The sequence below is a fragment of the Carassius gibelio genome, chromosome B3, assembly GCF_023724105.1.
Source record: "Carassius gibelio isolate Cgi1373 ecotype wild population from Czech Republic chromosome B3, carGib1.2-hapl.c, whole genome shotgun sequence".
In the NCBI taxonomy this organism is placed as follows: domain Eukaryota; kingdom Metazoa; phylum Chordata; class Actinopteri; order Cypriniformes; family Cyprinidae; genus Carassius; species Carassius gibelio.
Genome location: NC_068398.1, coordinates 29,093,813 through 29,115,513, shown reverse-complemented (window position 1 = coordinate 29,115,513; position 21,701 = coordinate 29,093,813). Strand labels below are relative to the sequence as shown.

At 37.7% G+C, this 21,701-nt stretch overlaps 3 protein-coding genes across 3 annotated transcripts; 2 read left to right on the top strand and 1 right to left on the bottom strand.

Moving 5' to 3' along the window:
- Positions 1-450: 450 nt before the first annotated feature.
- rsad1 (radical S-adenosyl methionine domain containing 1) lies at positions 451-5,178 on the bottom strand. The gene is made up of 10 exons (XM_052553261.1): positions 5,093-5,178; positions 3,890-4,058; positions 3,657-3,790; positions 3,283-3,487; positions 2,576-2,941; positions 2,380-2,443; positions 1,774-1,921; positions 1,621-1,675; positions 1,226-1,329; positions 451-1,072 (listed from the first exon to the last, which is right to left on the bottom strand). Exons 2-10 carry the CDS (start codon positions 4,025-4,027, stop codon positions 943-945), a joined length of 1,344 nt encoding a protein of 447 aa, XP_052409221.1. The 5' UTR covers positions 4,028-4,058; positions 5,093-5,178; the 3' UTR covers positions 451-942.
- Positions 5,179-6,254: 1,076 nt separating this feature from the next.
- mettl26 (methyltransferase like 26) lies at positions 6,255-10,658 on the top strand. Its single transcript, XM_052553281.1, has 7 exons — positions 6,255-6,552; positions 6,626-6,842; positions 8,090-8,252; positions 8,343-8,402; positions 8,498-8,565; positions 9,188-9,266; positions 9,545-10,658. Exons 1-7 carry the CDS (start codon positions 6,483-6,485, stop codon positions 9,599-9,601), a joined length of 714 nt encoding a protein of 237 aa, XP_052409241.1. The 5' UTR covers positions 6,255-6,482; the 3' UTR covers positions 9,602-10,658.
- Positions 10,659-10,756: 98 nt separating this feature from the next.
- On the top strand, positions 10,757-20,966 carry ankrd40 (ankyrin repeat domain 40). Its single transcript, XM_052553269.1, has 5 exons — positions 10,757-11,192; positions 12,451-12,599; positions 15,455-15,958; positions 17,019-17,200; positions 19,683-20,966. The coding sequence occupies exons 1-5, from the start codon at positions 11,059-11,061 to the stop codon at positions 19,827-19,829; spliced, it is 1,116 nt and encodes a 371-aa protein (XP_052409229.1). The 5' UTR covers positions 10,757-11,058; the 3' UTR covers positions 19,830-20,966.
- Positions 20,967-21,701: the final 735 nt, after the last annotated feature.

Here is a 21,701-nt window from a genome sequence, read left to right as displayed (position 1 = left end):
GTGCCAAATAACTCAAGTTTATAAATGCCCTCAGGGCATACAATCACATCAAATGTCATGGATCAGAGAAGGCAATCATGTAGTATACAGTGTTCGTATTTTTACAGATTCCTAAAATGTATTAAAATATTACTTACATATTAACAGTAAAAATTGGCAGTATTTTACAAATCCAGTTTAAAATGCACATCTTAGAAATACTCTTTATTTGTTTAATATGGTTTTTAAAAACTACCATATCATTTTCAGAAACCTTTCAGTGTGATGACTCTAAAATCATGTGATTCAACCATAATGTAAAACTATTATATTTTCCATGCACACTGAATACAATACTTTTTTTAGTTTTTCATAGATTTTTTCAAAATAAAAATTGACAAAGTAACGATTAAATGGAAGCAGCGGCAGATCTTCTCTTCCATACTGAAACATAGATCAGAGTGTAACAAGTTAAGATTCAAGAATCAATATTTTATTTGTCACGTACAAATTATATGACATACAACAAGCAGTGAAATGAAGGTCTGGTATACTCTAACACCAATGAAAAAAGAAGTATAGCTGTTGAATGGATTTTTAATTGTGGGTGTTGTTTAAGAGACTTAAATTTGCCAGTTTCTATGGACGTTATTAAATTGATTAAGATCAATAGGCTTTAAAAAAAATTAAACAAATGTATTCATAACAGGGTAAATTTCTATTTCATGGCAATAGTGAACATTTTTTTTCATTCAAGAAATACTTTTTCTTCAAAATTATATGAAGATCATATTCTCATATATTTACCTTATGCATCCCCCAACAAACACACAAAATTTGTGAATAAATTAATAAGTTACATGACTGACCAATGTTCCTTCTCGAAAACTAAACTTTTCTCCACATGGGAGAGGTGGTTATATTTTTACCTCATGCATTACCTCGTCTCTTGTCTCATAACTGTCATCTGTCTCTCTGAATGTCTGTCTTTCTGCCGGTGTACTGCTTTTTGAAAAACATCTCTAATTCCAGCAGCATTGTGGGTAAGATGCTGTCCAGCACTGCTAACCCTTCCCAGGAACACCGCAAACCTCTGAAACAAAGATAAAGCATCAATGAGGCATTGATGTATAACTGAAAATACAATGTACACACCACACTTGGCTTATCTAACTTAAGTTAAATTAACTTAACTTATTTGATTTAAGTCAAAACACACAGATTATATTTTAGCAGTAAACAATACCTGTCATGAAGTATTAAAAGTCCCTCTGCCTGAAATTCTTGAACTTTTTCTGACATCCCAAAAAATTGTTGGAGGTCATCTTCTGGGCTGAATAACTCCCAATGCTACAATATTGAATAACAAAATACGGCAGAAAATTAAAGGCATCAGCTTTATCTTAAATGGCACCCAAATAAATAAACAAACAAACATACTTCATACTTTAAATAGTCAATAACTAATAATACTTTATGCAAAATGTGGATAATTGTAATCAAAATGTCAATGGAAAATCTACTACTAATAACAGTGATCGCCCCAAAAGTTTCTTTTTTTTTTTTTAATGCAAAACATGACTGGTTGAAATGTTTTATAGTTGTAAAAGGTGTGTTATGTAATCCAGCGGTCCACTGTACCTGCTGGGTGATTCCTTCATTCATACGCAGACCCATGACCAAAACCTCCTCCAGCCTGCAGAGACAATTTCCATCCGATTCAATAACCCAGTTACAGTCTGTGTAATCGCTCCACAGAGAGTTGTGGGAGCACTTCAGATGAGATGGTCTTACAGGCCACGGTGGTCGAGCTGTATTCGGCGGCGTGTCCCGTGACCGTGACGCTGAACCTCTCGTATCCAAACATCTGGTTCTAAGGTCTGGGTTCGTGCTTCCCTCTGAACTCCTCCCACCGCACGCGGCACAAACCGGCCATGTGCCCCTAACATCGAATACAAAACAAAAGTCTGCGCTCAGTAAGACTTAAAGAAGTCTCTTTTCTGCCTGCATTTATTTGATCAGAAATACAGTAAAACAGTAAGCAACAACAGGGTATTGATGTATAACTGAAAATGCAATGCACATGCAATGCACTTGTTTCATTTAACATGAATACTAATATTATAAAATGTTACTTTAAAATAACTTTATTACTTTATTTGAAAATATGAATCAGTCTTCAGCATCACATGATCCTTAATAAATCAGTGTAATATGCTGATTTGCTTCATAATCAGAGTTATATTATATTAGTTATATTAGTGCGGCTTAATATCTTTGTGGAACCTATGACACATTAAAGGATTCTCTAAAGCATTAAAAAAACAAAAGAGTTTAAGTAAAAGATCAATATTTTGTAACATTATCAATCTCGTTGCTTGTTTGTGTGCACAAATGTACCTGGTCCTACACCGATGTACTGACGTCCCTTCCAGTACCCAATATTGTGTTCACTGACAGCGCTCTACAATAAACACACACTATTTCCACACTGTATTTAACATTGCATGTATTCATTTGGCAGATACTGTTATCCGGAGCGACTCGCAGCACATTACATTTTAACCTTATAAGAAATTAAGCAATTATAACTTACATTTTTGGCGAAGTTCGACACTTCGTATTGACGAAACCCAGCTTTCTCCAGGACTCCCCGTGCTGTATTGTACATAACAGCTGTGACATCGTCACCAGGCACGCTTAGTTCCCCGCTCTCAACCTGTTTAAAAAGCTGCGTACCCCTTTCCACAGTCAGCTGATACAGTGAGACATGATCATCACACACCGGCAGCAATTTCTCCAGCTCACTCTCCCACGACGTTACACTTTGTCCTGGAAGAGCAAACATGACATCCACTGACACGCGTCCCGGGCAGAGCGTCCTGGCCTCTGACACGGTCCAGAGAGCATGCTGGGAATCGTGATCCCTGCCTAGTGTCCTCAGGTGATCATCATTCAACGACTGTGGAGAATAGCATAAGATCTATTGAAACTTAGTCAAAACTATGTAACATCATGTGCATGCAACATCCAGTTGGATCCATATAGACTTCAACACAGGCACAGTTTTTATTATTTTAGCTGTTTGCCAAAACATATTCAAGTTACAGTTATATAATGAATATCTGAGCTCAAATTAAAGCTCAGTGCACGCTCCCCCACCCCCAGCATTATTTACAGCTAAATCTGTGTATAAAAATGAAAACAATTTTATGTTATACGTCTGCACTTGCGTCTGGTAGCATACATGGTGGCCAAAATGATGAAAATCATTTGTCCAATTATGTATGGACCTAACTGTACCTGAATTCCAACAGAAAAGCGGTTAACTCCTGCTAACGTGAAGTCTTTCAGACGAGCTCTTCCAGCAGGTGTAGGGTTCACCTCCAGAGTGACCTCTGCTTCATCTGAGAGACGAGCGTGTTCGGAGACGGTCTCCAAGACCGCGGCGATTGTGGAGGGCTGAGCCAAGCTGGGTGTTCCTCCTCCGAAAAACACTGAGCTGATCCTACAGGACACCACAGGCTTAATTAAAGCGATATACCTCACCCCACAAATAAACATTGTGTCATTATTTACCCACACATTGCTCCAAACCTGTATTTAGTCATTTCTTACAAAAAAAAAGGTAATCATTAGAATTAGTTTTTAATTTGCCAGTATCTCTGCACACTGACCTGGAGACCTGACTGAGCTGCAGTAAGGTCTGTGTCTCTTTCTGCAGACATGCTGTCATCACCGCGTGGTTTTGATTTCGAGGAATATACTTGTTGAAGTTGCAGTAGGAGCATCTTTTTAGGCAATAGGGCCACTGTAAAAAGAATAAATACCGACAGGTAAAACAGAACACATTTAACTTTTATTCTATTCATTTGCCAGTGACTGGCTTTGACTGTGTCTAGACACTCACGTGGACATAAAGCGACGCTTCATCTGCTTGAGGAGGAAGTCTATGATTAGTGGCGAGAGATCTCGACGGTACAAAACCGAGCGCCGCTCCCAAACACAGTACAGCGTGCTGTTGTGTTAGTAATGCTCGTCTCGACATACTGTACTCGAAGAGACCTCGGTGAAGTTACTAGAGTTGTGACGTTCGCGAACGAACCGATTCTTTTGAACGGCTCATAAACATGAACGATGGGAGCCGAGTCGCGACTGGAGAGGAGCCGTTCTTTCTATCGTTCTTTTTTCATATGCGTGTTCATACAAATGAGCTCCTCCAGGAGACAGAACAGTTATAGGGGGAGGGGCGCACCCAGCGCAGGCCAACCCTTTATAGCGTGATGATATTAGTTATTAGTTGTGCATGCATTTACATTGCATTTTGTGTTCATTTAAAACTTATTTTAAAATCATTAAAAATGTTCTTTTGTGATACTGTACTTGCATAGAAATGTTTCACTAAAAGCTGTTTTCCACAGACATTCATTGCAGCCCACTTTGTTATTGTTCATTGACTTGAAGGGGCTGATGTCCTATTTGCAAAGTTTACAGTAGTAATAGTATGTAGTATGTAGACATTTCCATTTTATTTATTCTAATTTTATCTACTTTTAACAAAAATAGTTTTCTATCAAAATGTTCTTGTGTGATAACAATGTTCTTGTGTGGAAGTGTTTGTAGTAAAAGCTGTTTTGCACAGAAATTCATTGCAGCCGGCTTTCTTTTTTATGTTTATTTGTGAGTAGGTATTGTATGAATAACATAAGTCAACGTAGTTTTACACACACACACACACACACACACACACTTTGTACTAAAGGTAAATCAAAATAATGATGTCACTGTCTAAGCAGAGGGATTTGTGCAACCCTATGGAATATAGTCCACACATGAGAAATGAGGTAACAATCAATATTTCAGAATAATTCAAACTCAGATATTGGTGTGTGATATCTGAGCTTTAATTATTTGACTACAAATCTCACCTCATAATACCTCCCAGTGATTATTTCCAGGATAAACTGAGATGCCCCCAAGCTGGCTTCTTAAAACTGACTAAATATTTAAAAAGAGCCAAAAGAGCCATTCGTTTGAACGGCTCTTTGAAAGGAACGGATCGCGAAGATCCGGATCCCCTCAAAGAGCCATAAATCCCATCACTAGAAGTTACGCCTCTGCCATACTTCCTGCACGGTGCCAGAGAATGGCTAATATGGCGAGAAGTTTCACTCTCACTACACTTCCGGCTTCTGAACTGGTTGCAGTTCCACTCTGATTCCATATGAGGGCGCTCACAGAGTGCAGAATGAATGGAGGTCAATGGCGGTATACCCCTCAAAATCCAATTTCTCAGGATATAATTTTTTGTCTAGTAATTTGAATGTTGTATTTGAAAGGAAATACAAAAAAATTACACATTGCTGGGTGTTAGATTTTTTTAGAGTCACTTTTTAGGTGCTTTCAGAGCCGTTGAAAAATTAATTATTTAAAGGCTCTGGTGCTTTCGTGCTCTGCACTTTCTTTTCTCTCGAGGCATTGACAACACAGCTGACACACGTAAATACACGTGCTAGAAGAGTTTTTGTTTTGTAAGACCAAATTCAGGTAGGCTTTGACAATTAACAGTCCACATGGGTTACTTTCGTCCTTGGGAAATGAGAAATAGGACAACCCTTGTCCACTATTAGAACAATTTATCATTGCACACCTGCGAGGCATTTTTTTTTTTCCTTTTAACATTTTTTGTGATATTTAGCACTATTGAGCGTGACATTTGTTTGTGTTTTTTTTTAGGTGTCAATATGTTTCCGGTATTTCTTAACACAATAATAACACAACAAGTACTCAAATTCAATTTATTTTTCGTGTAAATTTCACAGTACATACATAACAACAGGCAGATAAAGGTGCCAGCAACCAAAAAAAGTTGCTGCGTTGAAAATAAAAACTTTAACATTCTGATCCCGCTGATTCTGATCCGGATGCCATCAAGCATCATCTGGTCGTAATCAGTCCTTCACTGACCAATCAGCGTTCATTAGCAGAATGCTAGCGCGTTATGGGCAACAACAACTCAACCTGTTGAGAAATTGAAAGGACATAAGTACTCGTTTATTCAACTTTTGACCTATAACCCATGTTGAACTTGCAAAACCTACAATCAGATCGGAGATTTCTCAACGGCAACCGGGTGAAAGGGATACATTTAGCCGTATAGCCCAATAGACTCCCATTCATTTTGCACTCATGGCGATCGCCCCCAGTGGAACTCTGGTGGAACTGCAACCAAAATTCGGTACAATAGGACTTAATAGGGAGTGGGAAGAATCTCCGTAGACGGGCTCTGACGGTGCTATTTTACTGCAACACTGATATTCTGAATAAAATAAACAATACGAAAATCAACAACAGCAATAATAATACATTGTTATCTAGTGCACATGTTTCTGAAGTGATAATTTTAATTGCTTTCATTTATTTATTTATTTATTTTGTCACACCCAAGCTTTTATATGAATCTCATGTGACCTGCATGGTGTGAGCTGCCATCATCGAAATGCATGCATTTGTTTTGGGCATTTGCACCATTTCGGAAGTGTCTCGGATCGCCGTACTTTGCCTCTTTAGAAGGTCTTGTTGGATTCTGGTTGGTTGTTTCTTTCAGGTGCTGTTATAGCTGTTCACGGTTTGCTCTCGGTTCCAGGATCTTGTCGTCGGAGGTGGAAGATGCTGAATGCTGCAGCAGCCGACCGAAATAAAGAGCCGATCCTCGATGTTTTAAGAAGCAGAGTGGCATCAGACAGGCCCCTGGTCGCTCTGGAAATATCTTCTGGCACAGGACAGCATGTCGTCCACTTTGCCAAAGCGTTTCCCAACATTACATGGCAACCGTCTGAGATCGAATCGCAGTCGATATCGAGGTAAATAAGCGCAACACCTTGATTCATCATGAACTATCGACTTTAAATGTAACTTAGACATGTAACTCTCTTATGCACCAGCGTTACAGAAATGCATTGGTTGAAACTATGACAAAAACATATCATTTACTAAATAGCAAAGAGGCAGGTCGTTGAAATACTTCCTGAAATAATCCTTTAATTTCTATTTCCCCGTGCAATCTTGTGATTATGACAACGTTTGCTCAGACATCTGTCACTAGATAGCGCTGCTCAGTCACTTTTAGAAACCTTTTGTAGCTGTGCTCTATGCTAGTTCGTTAAACACGAATACAATTATTTTTCTTATGTAGAGGTCTTTGAAAGTAAACGCTCTTGATCTTAGCATTATTAATAAAATCCAAAAGTTAAAAACTATATAATCTAAGCTTTCACAAAATTCAAATAGTTGCATGCTCCCCTTTTGAAACTATTTCATTTTAGAGCGGACGTCAACGCAGGGTTAATACATATTGTTCAGTAATATCCACATACTGTAATTATTCAGGTACTGAAATGATACCAGTTCATATAATACACTTCGACGGAATAATAGCAAATAACGAAACAATCTAATCAATCTAATCAATTCTCGATGGATAAATCAAGTTGCCCTACTTTATTTCTTGTGTTAGTCAGAAATATAATGTCCTGAATGTCATTGCTGTCAACAGGAAAAAAATAAATAGAAGCAATTCTCTCACCATTTATAAAAAGTGCTACATTAAAGTTTGGGTTTTTGTCCCAAGCCAATTCATAGAATGAAACTAATTAACTAAAAATAACAGAGAAATACTCAAGTATAGTCAAACTCTAAACACTTATTCTGACAGAGCTATAGAATAGTTCCAAAAATGAAATGTCTTTTTTTATTTAAAAACTAGTTACTCCCCAAAGCCTCAATTTATTTTTCCCAAAAGGTGATATTTTGAAAATAACTACTAAACAGTTGGCGGCAGCCATTGACTTCCATAGGATGAAAAAAAAAAATACTATGGAAGTCAGTGGCTACCGCCAACTGTCTGCCTACAAACATCCTTTAAAATATCTTATTTTGTGTTTAACACAAGAGAAACTCAAATGTTTGGAGTTGAGTTAAAATATAAAAAAACTTTTGGGTGACCTTGCCTTTAAAGGTCCCGACCGTTCTTTAAATTAGACCACATACCATAAATATATTCCAGCTATTGAATGGGAAATGTTTGATGACTTAGTTTTTTGTATTGCAGTATTGAGGCATACCGAGAGCATCATAAGCTGCAGAATGTAAAGCCGCCCATGTATCTGGATGTGTCTCAGAGCTGGGAGAACTGGACCGGACTTCAGCCCGAGTCATGTGACCTCATCGTGAACATCAACATGATGCACATCTCCCCTCTGGCCTGCACTACCGTATTAAGCTTGCTTACTTGTGTTTCTCTTTCTCTCTATTTGTTGAACGTCTGCATTATAGATCACCTAACACGTGTTCGCTTGTTTCAGGGTTTGTTTAATGGTGTTGGAAAAATACTGAAGCCACAAGGACTGCTTCTGACTTATGGGGTACATGAAGCATGTTAAGCTGATTCTTTAAAAAAAATATGCATTCGGTTACATGTATTGACTTCTAATGGCTTGCATCTGATAATGTTTTGCAGCCTTATGCTTTCAATGGATCAATTACTCCTCAGAGTAATGTTGACTTTGACCACAGCTTGAGATACAGGTTAGTGATGATAAAGGAAATCACTGCTCCGCTCCTGTATACCTGTATAAGAAGATTCTTGATCACATTTATTACACTGGTTTGAAAAGACATGCTTCTCAGGCCATAGGACACTTACAGTTTGTTTAGATGGTTGCAATTCTCAAAATGGTCTTATATGTGGAAAAAAAGAAGCTAATAATCGTAGTATTTTTCTTGTTTTCCATTACAAACATCTAAAAGCTACTTTCTAGCAACAGTAAATGAAATAAAATTAAGTCCATGCTTAAATAACAGACACACAAACGAAAACTGTCAGGGAGATAAGAAAACCCTTTTTTGGCTTTTTGAATTAAGTTTATTTTTATTTCTCACCCCATCGATAGATTTTGTCTTGTTTTAAGCATAAACTCACTTAATGGTCATGTTTAAAGGGATAGTTCACCCAAATAGCAAAAATTGTATTTGGGTGAACTATCCCTTTAAGGAATGTTTAGATATTTGTACTGCAAAACCAGACAAAAATACTGCGATAGAAAGTGAGTTTTTTGCTATGTGATTCCCAAAAGATAACATCAACGTCTTAATACGAGTTCTCCTACAGTTGTACCCTGTATATCATATTGTTTTTAAACGGTTACAGAAATCCAGAGTGGGGTCTAAGAGATGTGTCATTACTGAAGACGCTAGGTCAGGAAAATGGACTGCGATTGGAAGAAATTGTAAGTGTGTTTTTAGTATCATTATTAATTGAGAATCTGCTGTAGATGAAAATATACTTCCAGATGCTATGGTCCATGTCAAGCCTCCTCATTAACATTCTCGCTGTGAAGGTTTTTCTTAGAGGCTGTGATCCATTACTTGGCCATGCTCCATTTGTAAATTAACCTGACATGGTGCCTTATAAATGGTGCCTTAAATGACTTGATTATTTGATGATTCACCGCCTGGAATCAGCAAAGGCTTGTAAATGCATCTGTTTGTGTTTTTGATGTTCTAGGTGGATATGCCCGCCAACAACAAGTGCTTACTGTTTCACAAGGACAGCGTGGTTTAATAGAATAACACTCACTGTGTTTACAATCGAGCGGACGAACTCCGCAGTGTTTCAACGGTTCAAAGATACTGAATAATACAACGGCTTTGCTGAAATTGATCGTCACTCTCTTTCTGGAAATTTTTTTTTTTTCTTCTTTTTTTTTCAAACCAAAGGAAATTCATTATAATTTAGACAGATGCTTCAAATGATGTGCACTTAATATTGATCAAGCTGTATCCATGCATTTCTTTGATCATCCTCATTAGTCATCTGGATTCTAGTCCTGCAGGGTTGTTTCAAGATTTACCCGTCTTGTAATATCCACTTTAAGCTTGTTGACCAACCACTATGTGATAAAACTTGATCAAATGTGTGTTTTGAATGCAACATGAGTTGCTTTTGTTTTAAGCCTTATGCATACATGTCAATTTACATTACATTTACATTTATTCATTTAGCAGACGCTTTTATCCAAAGCATCTTACAGATGAAGACAATGGAAGCAATCAAAAACAACAAAAAGAGCAATGATAGATAAGTACTAAAACAAGTCTCAGTTAGGTTAACACAGTACACGTAGCATGGGATTTTAACTAATATAATAAATAAAAAGAAAACAGATAGAATAAAAAAAATAAAAGAATAGAGCAAGCTAGTTAGAGGTCTTTACACATACACACACACATACATATACAACTGCATAATAAATGAAAAGAAAATAGAATACAAAAAGATTAGAAAGGTAGTTAGATTTTTTAAAGAATAGAATAAGAATAGTGAGTGTTAAAGTTAGAGGGTCAAATAAAGATGGAAGAGATGTGTTGAGATGAGATGTGATTCTTGAAGATGTAAATTTATACTTTTAATCCAACTGATGGATAACATCAATTCAGTAACAGTTGCAATGAATATAACTTCATTAAGAAATTTCTATGCCAATAGCTAAATACATTTCATGCATTTTTTTTTTTTTTACGAAACACTAATATTAGCTGCACTGTAAATGTATTTTCTGCTCTTGATTATTCAACTGACGTTCCTTGATCAATAAAGAATATCAGTGTGTTATCTTGCACCACAGAGTCTGTTTATTGACTGCAGGTTTTGTATTCTTGACCTCTGATCGGACTCTTATCTAGTTTTTAAGTGTGTTCCACTGGCTATCGTAGGAACCAAAGTTCATGATCTGAAGGTGTTACACGGAAAGTTGCCCCCAACATGGGAGGTGCAGCAGACACCAGCGGACTGCGGTAGTCGGCGAAAGATTATTTGGCTCAACCCGATTTACTATACTGTGCTGTTTTGATCCGATTTCAATCTAGAGAGTGTAAATAGACTCGCCTGTCGAAACTCATCCGGAACAGACAACAGTTAAAGCCACGGAGGAGCACGTTGAGCGTCTGTTGTCGTCTCCTGTCTTAAAAGCACAGTTTGTCATTTCGTATGAAGCTTTTATTTCCATAAAGACTTGAATAATGTCAACGACATCGCTGGATAAAGAGCTACAGGAGCGTCTGCGAGAGGCCAGTGCCATCGGAGACCTCGAGGAGGTGAAGACTTTAGTGGAGAGCGGAGTCAACATCAACTCTCAGAATGAGATCAACGGATGGTGCGTGTTTAACTTACACACTGCTTATTTAGATTTACAAGTCCGTACAGTTACATTAACCTTTGCTTAGACATCAGTTCGCCCTTATTCTGAGCCGCTGGGCATCATTTATACTTGACAGTGAGGACAGGATCAGATATGTGACCAGCGGGCGCAGTGTCCCCCTTCTTAAAGGAACAGTTCACACAAAAATAAAATGTACATATGATGAAATGAAACTACTTATTCCCAGGCCGTTTAAGATGTAGAGGAGTTTGTTTCTTTATCGGAACAGATTGGGAGAAATTTAACATTACGTCACTCGCTCACCAATGGAGTGAATGGGTGCCGTCAGGATGAGAGTCCAGACAGCTGATAAAAACATCACTATAGTTTACACGTGAATGTGAGTCCATAATAACATTTCCTCCCTGTTGTCTCGCATCAAAGCAAAAACATATGTTTTTTAAATGGTTTTTGATCTGTACATATTTCTCTCCTGGTTCAGACAAGATGACTTTTTCACTGGATAAAGCAATATTATGAGAAGAGGATTTGTGTTTTAGCTGGATGCAATGGTTTTGAGATTAAAAACATCTTAATGATGGGTTTGTTTATTACGAACACGTGGCTTTTCACTTCACTAGGGTCTTGTCAGTTTCTTGATGCTTTAATCAGCTGTCTGGACTCAAGTTCTGACGGCACCCATTCACTCTCCAATAGTTTGAAAATAGTTTAATTTTAATATACAGAGGCCATATGGGATGAATCAATAGTGTGAGTTTGGGACGGGATTTTATGTGTTTTGTGTTATCTCACTACCTTCTTATTATTTTACATTGTTTAATGTGTATGTCGCTTAAATGTTTAATGTATAGTGCTACATAACTCCGGTTTAAATGTGGCCTTAATAGGGTTTAAAATGCATCAGCCCAGGGTCATGATGTAATGCAGAAAGCCGTTTATAATGAACAGAGCCAGACTGAGGAAAGCGGAGTAGTTTCTGAGTGCTGTAGATAAGCCCTTACCTTTCATCTATCCTGGCAGCATTCCTGACATGATGAATTAGACTGCCTGTCTTTATTCTCTCTGTGTTCTCACTGTGGAGATTTCCTGAGCAGCTGAATTGAGGTGTAAGATTTGTTCTGACATGCATACCGAGTCTTGACTGCTTTGTTTTAGTAATGCCTGAATGCATTCAAACTCATTTGTCTGATGCAGTGCACATTGCATAATGCACACCGTGTTTAAGAAGTTGTGATGTCCCCTGTTCACCCAGGACATGTTTGCATTGGGCCTGTAAAAGAAACCACAAACACATAGTGGCCTATCTGTTGAACGCCGGAGCCGACAAAGACATTCTGACAGCGAAAGAGGAGCTAGCCGTTCAACTCACTTCCAAACCTGAAATCAGAAGACTGCTCGGAGGTATGTTTTCAGAAAACCTGCCTTCTGTGTCACAGGACATGGTGTGTTAGGTGCCTTAGATGTTTTATAAGTTTTCATATATAGTCTAGATATTTACAGTCTGGCCTAAGTGTTGTGTTGAGTGGTATAAGTGTACTAGAACAGGGTTTCTCCCTCGAGGTCCACTTTCCTGCAGAGCTTAGCTCCAGTCTTGGTTAAACTGACCACCATCCTGTAACTTTCTAGTGATCCTGAAGACCTTGAATATCTTGTTCAGGTGGGATTCATTAGGGTTGGAGCTCGAGGGCCAAAGTGGAGAACCTCTGCACTGGAATATAAATGCATGTGGATTAGGGGTGTAACGATACGTGTATTCGTATTGAACCGTTCGGTACGACGCTTTCGGTTCGGTACGCGGTACGCATTATGTATACCGAACGGTTCGTTGGAGTAATTAATTATATTTGGAAAAAAAAAAAAAAAAGAGAGAGATAGAAATATAATGATATGCGTTCAACAAGGTAGCCCAATAACCCAAACAACGTAACAGGCAACGCCCCTGACACTCCCGAAGAAGAAAAAAACACCATCTTATATGTTTATGTTAGGCTACTCAGCAGGCGCTCGCTCACTCAGTACACGCTGAAGGCTCGTTGCAAAATAGCCAATGCGTTTAACAGACTAGAAATGAGAAGATCCCCCAATAACCAACAGGTCTGGTGTTTGGGTGCACTTTGGATTCCCTTTAAGCTATAATGGTGATGGCAAGAGAGTGGTGGATAAAAAAACAACGGTATGTCGCATCTGCAACATGACAGGGTACACCAGCGGGAATACAAAAAAAAAAAAAAACACCAGCGGGAATATCTGGGATATATGCGTCAGTACTATCTGGGAAAAGACGAAAAAAAGGAGAAACATGCACGCAGCAAACTATCCCTGCAGCATTTAGACACTATAGCTTACAGGGAATCCAACCCAAACACCAGACCTGTTGGTTATTTTAGGATCTTATATTTCTGGTCTGTTAAATGCATTAGACATTTTGCAACGAGCCTTCAGCGCGTGCTGAGTGAGCGAGCGCCTTAGGGGCCGTTCACATATCGCTCCTAAAAACGCATGGAAAACGCTAAGCACGTCTTTCTCCTCCTTTCCAAAGCGCTCGGGCAGAAGCGCTCATGAGGCGTCTGTCTTTGCTAAGCAACAATGACGTGCTCTCTCCATGAGACGCAGAAATTTCAGCGAAGGATAAATGGATTTGCAGCTCTAAAAATCGCTTGCAGTAGCTCTGCTACTAAATTTATTTCAAAATTGCAATCCATATACAACTATGATCAGCTGTTCCTTCATCTTGGCTGAGCTCTCAACCTTGTTACGGGAAAGGATGAAGCTGATTGGTTGGTTCTTGTCACATGACCCGCGGTGCGCTTGCGGCATTCTGAAAAGTTGAGATGTTTTTACATTTTGCTGTATCTAAAACGTATCGAACCGAACCGAACCGTGACATCAGTGTATCGTATCGAACCGAACCGTGAATTTTGTGAACCGTTACACCCCTAATGTGGATAGTATCATACTAATACGGTATTAAATGTCCAGACCGATATAAATACTCATATGCATTCATATGACTCGCATTTATGAAATGATACACATTTGCATATTAAATCAAATGTCTGTCCTTAGTCTGTTTTTGCACAGTATTTCAGTATCATATTAGTTGTCTTCTAATGTTAGTGATTTATTTTTGACAATTTTATTCAGTGTTTAGATGGTCAATTTACAGTGCACTTTCCTGAGATATAAAGACAATAAATGTAAAAATAATTATAAATATCATGAATTTGACAGAAGATCCTTCAAACTTTGGTTTAGATTTTGTATTATTAAAATTGTTATAATATTGTGATGCCAAATCTGTAGCATTCAAAACTATTGTTTTTAGTTTTTAATGTTTTATTTATTTATTTAGAAAAATATTACAGAATTTATCAGCCATTACATCATCAATTTTCATATCTTGCATAAAATTTTATATTTGCATTCTATTAATTTTTGAAAACACTCAAAAACATATTTAAAAGCTTCCATCTTCCACTGTTTTGACATCTTGATCAACTTTTTAAAGCTTGATTTAAAGTTAACCTTTACAAGCACTACAAATATAGGAATAGTGTTAAATGTTATGTTTAGCTCATCTTAAAATGAATATCCATTTTCATATTTTATTGTAAATTACTATTGATTTTAGTTTGTAGTGTTTAATTTTTTCAGATATTTAGACAAATAATACAAAATGTAATACTGGCCATCAATCCATCATTGGCCATAATCATAATGGTATCATTATAATATCATTTTATTATAACATATGTGACTCTGGAGCACAAAACCTTAAGTCTTAAGTCTCTGGAGTATATTTGTAGCAGTAGCAGAAGTAAAAATTATACATTTTTATTTTATGCAAAAAATTGATATGATATTAAGTAAAGGTCATGGTCCATAAATTTCCTAGCATAAATATCAAAACGTAATTTTTTGAATAGTAATATGCATGGCTAAGAACTTCATTTGGATGACTTTAAATGCAATTTTTTGCACCCTCAGATTCCAGATTTTCAAATAGTTGTATTTCGACCATATACTGTCCTGTCCTAACAAACCATACATCAATGGAAAGCTTATTTATTTATAAATCTCAATTTCTAAAAATGGACCCTTATGACTGGTTTTGTGGTCCAGGATCACATAAAATAATTTCTGTTCCCTGCAATACACTAAAGTGCAAAAAAACAGAAAACCTTCTGCATATGTCAATAACGCAGAAGAATGTCGTTACACTGTCACATTCATGCTTGTCGTCTTTCTGTCTCCAGTGGAAGAAGAAGATGTGCCTGAGGTGAAGGAACCAGAGCTGCCAATCATCCCAAACTATCTTTCCAACCCGCCCTTCCTGTACAGCAAGATGGATAACGACACCCTGAGCACAGCACAGCAGAACGGCAGCAACAATCCTCCAGAGCCCCTGGAGTCAGAACCAGCGACGTTATCACCGACACAGGAGCAGCAGCTTCCGCCTCAGCATCAGCAGCCCAAGAGCATTTACTCAGACAGCCAGAGCCAGCAGGAGTTACCCTTCATCCCCGTGGTGGAGCAGAACGGCCTGCCCATGGAGCTCTCCACAGAGACTCATCACACCAGCCACTGCGAGTTTACACACCCTCATCCTATAGCACAGAACGGCCCGCCACCGGTCCCCAGCGCCAGCGTCACCCGGCAGCAGTCTGTCCCACAGCAGATCAACTGCTCCCAGCTCGGGGGATCCATGCCGGCCTTCCAGCCCTTCTTTTTCACCAGCACTTTTCCCGTTAACGTACAAGGTACAGTGAGGATTTGTTAGGAAACTTGTTGCCCTTCCTTTCATTTGATTCGATGCACTCTGCTCTGACCTCCACATGGAAAATAGTGAAAGAAGAAGAAAGTAACATTGATTTGTTACTTTAAATTACTGCAATTTTACTTACATTTTTATATGAACTTCTAAAAGTTTAGTTAAAAAATTATAATTGGTAATAAAATTATAAATACACATTTTGTTAATTATATATTTAGAATAAGATTTACAGTAACAGATGAATGCTAATGAATTAGCTTTCATACACACACACTATATATATATATATATATATTACATGCATACATACATACATAAATATAGTGTGTGTGGGTAGTAAAATAAATGAATAAAATATATACATACAGGCACATATGTCATCAGCAAATCAGTAGGATTTTTAATCTTCAATCTTTTCAGTCTCTTATTCTCACCAGGGCTCCATTTATTTGATCAGAATTATTACAATTAAAACAAATGCATTTCTAGTTTAATATTTTAAAATATAATGTATTCCTGTGGTGCAAAGCTGAATTTCCATCATCATTACTCCAGTCTTCAGTGTCACATGATCCTTCAGAAATCATTCTGATATGATGAATTGCTGTTTAATAAATAATTTAATAAATATTTAAAATATTTCTGCTGCTTAATATTTTTTATATTTTTCCAGGAATCTTTGATGCATAGAAAATTAAAAGAACAGCATTTATTAGAAATAAAAATCTTTTATAACATTATACGTGTCTTTACTGTCACTTTGAATCAAGGTAAAGCATCCTCACTGAATAAAAACTAATTTTCTTAAAAAAAAAAAAAATCAAAGTGACCTCAAATGGTAGTGTATTTTACATTTAAGGCGTTTTTACATAGAAATGTATATCTCCTGAATTCAATCTTTCCAACACGGCTTGAAGGCTTGAATAGATCTCCACTAGAAAGTGTGCGCACTCTTTCTTTAAATATCCATGCACTCCAACAGACCGGTTTGAGGAATGCAGAGAGATTCCTCCAGTCCCAGTCTCAGACTTGCTGTCTCTTCTCAGAGCTGGTCCTGAAGGTGCGCATCCAGAACAGCAGCGTCAGAGAGAACGACTTCATCGAGGTGGAGCTGGACCGGCAGGAGCTGACGTACCGCGCACTCCTCCGCGTGTGCTGCCGCGAGCTGGACATCAGCGCGGAGCACGTGGAGAAGATCCGCAAGCTGCCCAACACTATGCTCAGAAAGGTGAGGCCTGAGACTATTAACAGCTAAGTCAAGTCACACGGTGAGCTGACTCACAGCCTACATAGGTAGCTGCCTTCTAATGTATTATCCTAAGAGAGAACAATTTGGATGCAGACACATACAAAATTGGGTAAAATAGTCTGTTTTTAATTCATTATAATTTATTTAAATAATTACTTTTTTTTTATTATTATTATTTAATTTTTTTATTATTTTTTAAATTATTTTCAATTACAATAATTTTGTTTTCATTGAGAGTTTTTCACTATATTTTTTTCCCCCCCAAATCTAAATCTTAATTTTCATGTAAGGAATAAATAATTAAAGCAGAATGTGGAAACTTAAAGGGATAGTTCACCTAAAAATGTAATTGTTATCATTTCCTCACCTTCAAGTTGTTTCAAACCTGTACGAGTCTTTTCTGTTGAACACAAATGAAGATATTTATGGAAGAATGTGTTTTTTATTTTTTAATGTCTAAAAAGGTTGACGGCAGCCATTGACCTCCATAGTATTTTTTTTCATACTATTGAATTCAATGGCTACTGTGAACCTTTTGGTTACTAACTTTCTTCAAAATATCTTTTTGTGTGTTCAATAGAAGAAAGGGACAGGTACAGGTTTGAAACTACTTGAGTGCGTGTAAATGATGACAGAATTGTAAACTTTTTATGCGAACTATCCCTTGAATTAATTAGATTAAAATCATGTTTAAATTAGTGCTGTCAAATGATTAATCGCGATTAAATTGCATCCAAAATAAGTTTTTGTTTGCATAATATATGAGTGCATACTTTATATTTATTATGAATATATAGATTGAAACAAATGCATTGTGTATAGATTTAAGAAAAATATGTTGTTTTATATATTAAACATTGCTTTTTAGATTTGTGAGAATCATTGCACATTCACAAGCACCAATCAACCTTATTAGAGATGTTCCGATACCCTTTTTCTCTTCCCGATACCGATTCCGATACCTGGGCTCAGGGTATCGGCCGATACCGAGTACTGATCCGATACCTGGGTGTATATCTGTATATACAGCTGTATATACTACTAGCCCTGTGTAAATTGCTAGAATTTTTTTATGGTGTGCTTCAGACAGATCCCTCAATAAAACATGAACAAATACATGGTGAACTACTGTATTTATTACAGTATTTTTATTATCTAACATGAATTTGACAGTATTATTTATTTTCTTATGCAAAAAAGAACTTCAAATGCAGCCAAAAATCTAACACCGCAAACTAAACAAGGTATTTAAGTTTTACAATATAACTGTATAAAAAAACTGCAACAAATAAGTCTAGGAATATAAAAAAAGATCTATTAATCAGATAATCTCTAACAAGTAAAAAACAAGTAAAAAACAAGCAACCATCTAGGCATAATTATTATTATTATAGAGATGTATTATTATTACTGTAGGCTACAACAGTAGCTTTATATATTGTCAATTTACTCATGTAAACCAAACATTTATTTTAATGGGCTGCCATGAAGATCTTTGAGTGTCTGTGTTTATGATATGACAGTATTCTCAAATGAAACGGTAAATTCTCATGAAGTGACGGTTTATGCGTTCGTGTCCTCATGACACACAGCAGAGACTACAAAACAGCGAGCTCTCGCGCATCTGTGCCAGTCACCCACAGAGATGTAGATTTTGCGGGAGTAATATTTAAATAGTATTTTGCAGTTTAATATTCACAGACACTAGTATATATTCGGCTACTGTCTGGAGCCCTGCGTTTTGACTTAAACGGAAGCGACTGAACGCAGTTGCCGGTACTGAATATACTCGAGAGTCTGTAACTACCGGTACTACAGAGACATACTGCTAACCACTGATCTATAATATAGTAGCGGCTTCACTGTCTTTTGGCAGTTTAGAATGTGATGAGTGATCCAGTCATATATAGATAAGGGCTGCTAACGCGTTTTCATTTCTTCTTCGCTGCTCTAAACAGGGGTTGCTTGTGGCAACACAGCACAACTTCCTGTGTTTTCAATGCATTTTGAGCAGCGAAGAAGAACCGTGCAGCGGTTAGGCAAAGCTTGCGGTCATAACTAGGTCTTTTTTAAGAAAATGGTATCGGATCGGTATATGGGTTCATGTACTCGCCGATGCCGATGCCAGAATTTGTTGTGGTATCGGAGATATTTCCGATACTAGTATCGGAATCGGAACAACTCTAAACCTTATGTCAGTACATGCATGGTTTCTTTTTCCCTAATCAAGCTTTGTTGCATCATATTTTCATTTTATTATCTTAATGTAAATAAACCATGTCTACATAAAAACAAGAGACTTGCAGTGAATCAGTGAAATACCTAATATTAAAGGGATAGCTCACCCAAAAATAAAAAATGACTCGCCCTCAAGCCATCCTATGTGTGTGTATTATACCCAGCCCTGTTCCAGCTCATCCAACACTACATCTGTCTAAATGTATGCGTGCTCTTTTAACAGGATAAAGACGTGGCACGGCTACAGGACTTCCAGGAGTTGGAGGTGGTGCTGGAGAAAACCGAAAGCTTGTCTCTGTTCTCCGGAGGTCAGGGGGGTCTGCCCGACAGGCCCTGCTACAACATGAAGGCCTCCAGGCTCACCTACTAGCTCCACATTAGAGACTCCGAGAGGTTTATCCGGGACCTGCTTCCTGAAATCCCAAACACTTTTCAGATCCCAACATATGCTCCCGTGTTGGGTTGGTAAATGGTTCCCACTAGATGATCTCCTTCATTAACAGATGTATCTTTAGTGCCTCCTCCATTGTAACCATAGATAGCTTGTTCTGCAGGTTTGACCTGCTCTGGGGTGGATGGCGCGTTCGATTTGAATAGTCAAATCCATTCAGCTCACGACAGGACTTTTGCGTTCAGATCCATCCCACTGCCTTGCCTTCATATCGGCTCACTGTGTGAGAGTAGGCGTTTCATCAGACATCCAACAAATGTATACGGTCCTATCACAAGAGGTCTGTCGGACATGCTGGCCAATCAGCTGTGTAGTGGTTTGTATGCCTGCATTGACTGGAGGGAGCCACGCTAGTTTCACACCAATGCTTCGAAATAAAAAAAAAATGTGGTTTGCAAGACAACTCTCTGTGCACTTTACCGAAACCTTGCCGTTATGAGGGAAGCGTCCTTTATATTTAACCCTTGAGAAGTCAGTGCTGTATTTTAAATGCTGTTTTGTTTTTCAGTCACTGTAAGCCAAGTAACTCTTTCTATAAACTAGCATGGACTGTTTGGAGAAGATCGGCCTCATGTATGAACTCAGAATGCCCTTGTTTCTCTTTAACTTATTAATGTAGCAAACGATATCTTCGTTTTCCCCTAGGAAGAGCTGAATTGGAGAGGAGTCATAGGATATTTAACCACTGAGAGCTTCCAGTCAGCTTCATACTGACTTCCCTTGAGCGCTTAGTTCTGACATATTTTGACAAGAAAGGATCTGTGTTCAAGATCTAGAGGTAATAGTAGTGCCATTTTACTAAACACTTCTCCGAATTATTGTTTATGAACTTAAAATACATTTCTGGTTTCAGGACCAGTGGGGAATGCTTGAGGCTAGGTTTAGAAGCGGCACATGAACACTACTTTGTTGTAATTTCTCTTGTTGAATTGACAAAGATTGTGTAACTGTGAGAAGAATTTTTTAAGATTTGTCTTACAAACAGTTTTTTAGTTTTCTCTGAGGGTTTGACTGCCTGTAACCAAGCATACAACCATTAAACATTTGTTAACAATATGCTACTATTGTTGAGATGTAGTGTTAGCCCCTGGGAAAGACATTGGTAAATTATTGACAATAGGTTGTTTTTTTTACGTGCAGTTTTTAGTATTATATAATACTGGAATCTGGGTTATATATGTATATATGTGTGTGTGTGTAGTGTGTGTGTGTGTGTGTGTGTGTGTATATACAGTGCAGACCAAAAGTTTGGACACACCTTCTCATTCAAAGAGTTTTCTTTATTTTCATGACTATGAAAATTGTATAGTCACACCAAAGGCATCAAAACTATAAATTAACACATGTGGAATTATATAGAATTATATACATAACAAAAAAGTGTGAAACAACTGAAAATATGTCATATTGTAGGTTCTTCAAAGTAGCCACCTTTAGCTTTGATTACTGCTTTGCACACTCTTGCCATTCTCTTGATGAGCTTCAAAAGGTAGTCACCTGAAATGGTCTTCCAACAGTCTTGAAGGAGTTCCCAGAGATGCTTAGCACTTGTTGGCCCTTTTGCCTTCTGTCTGTGGTCCAGCTCACCCCTAAACCATCTCGATTGGGTTCAGGTCCGGTGACTGTGGAGGCCATGTCATCTGGCGCAGCACCCCATCACTCTCCTTCTTGGTCAAATAGCCCTTGATGCCTTCAGTGTGACTCTACAATTTACATAGTCATGAAAATAAAGAAAACTCTTTGAATGAGAAGGTGTGTCCAAACTTTTGGCCTGTACTGTATATATATATA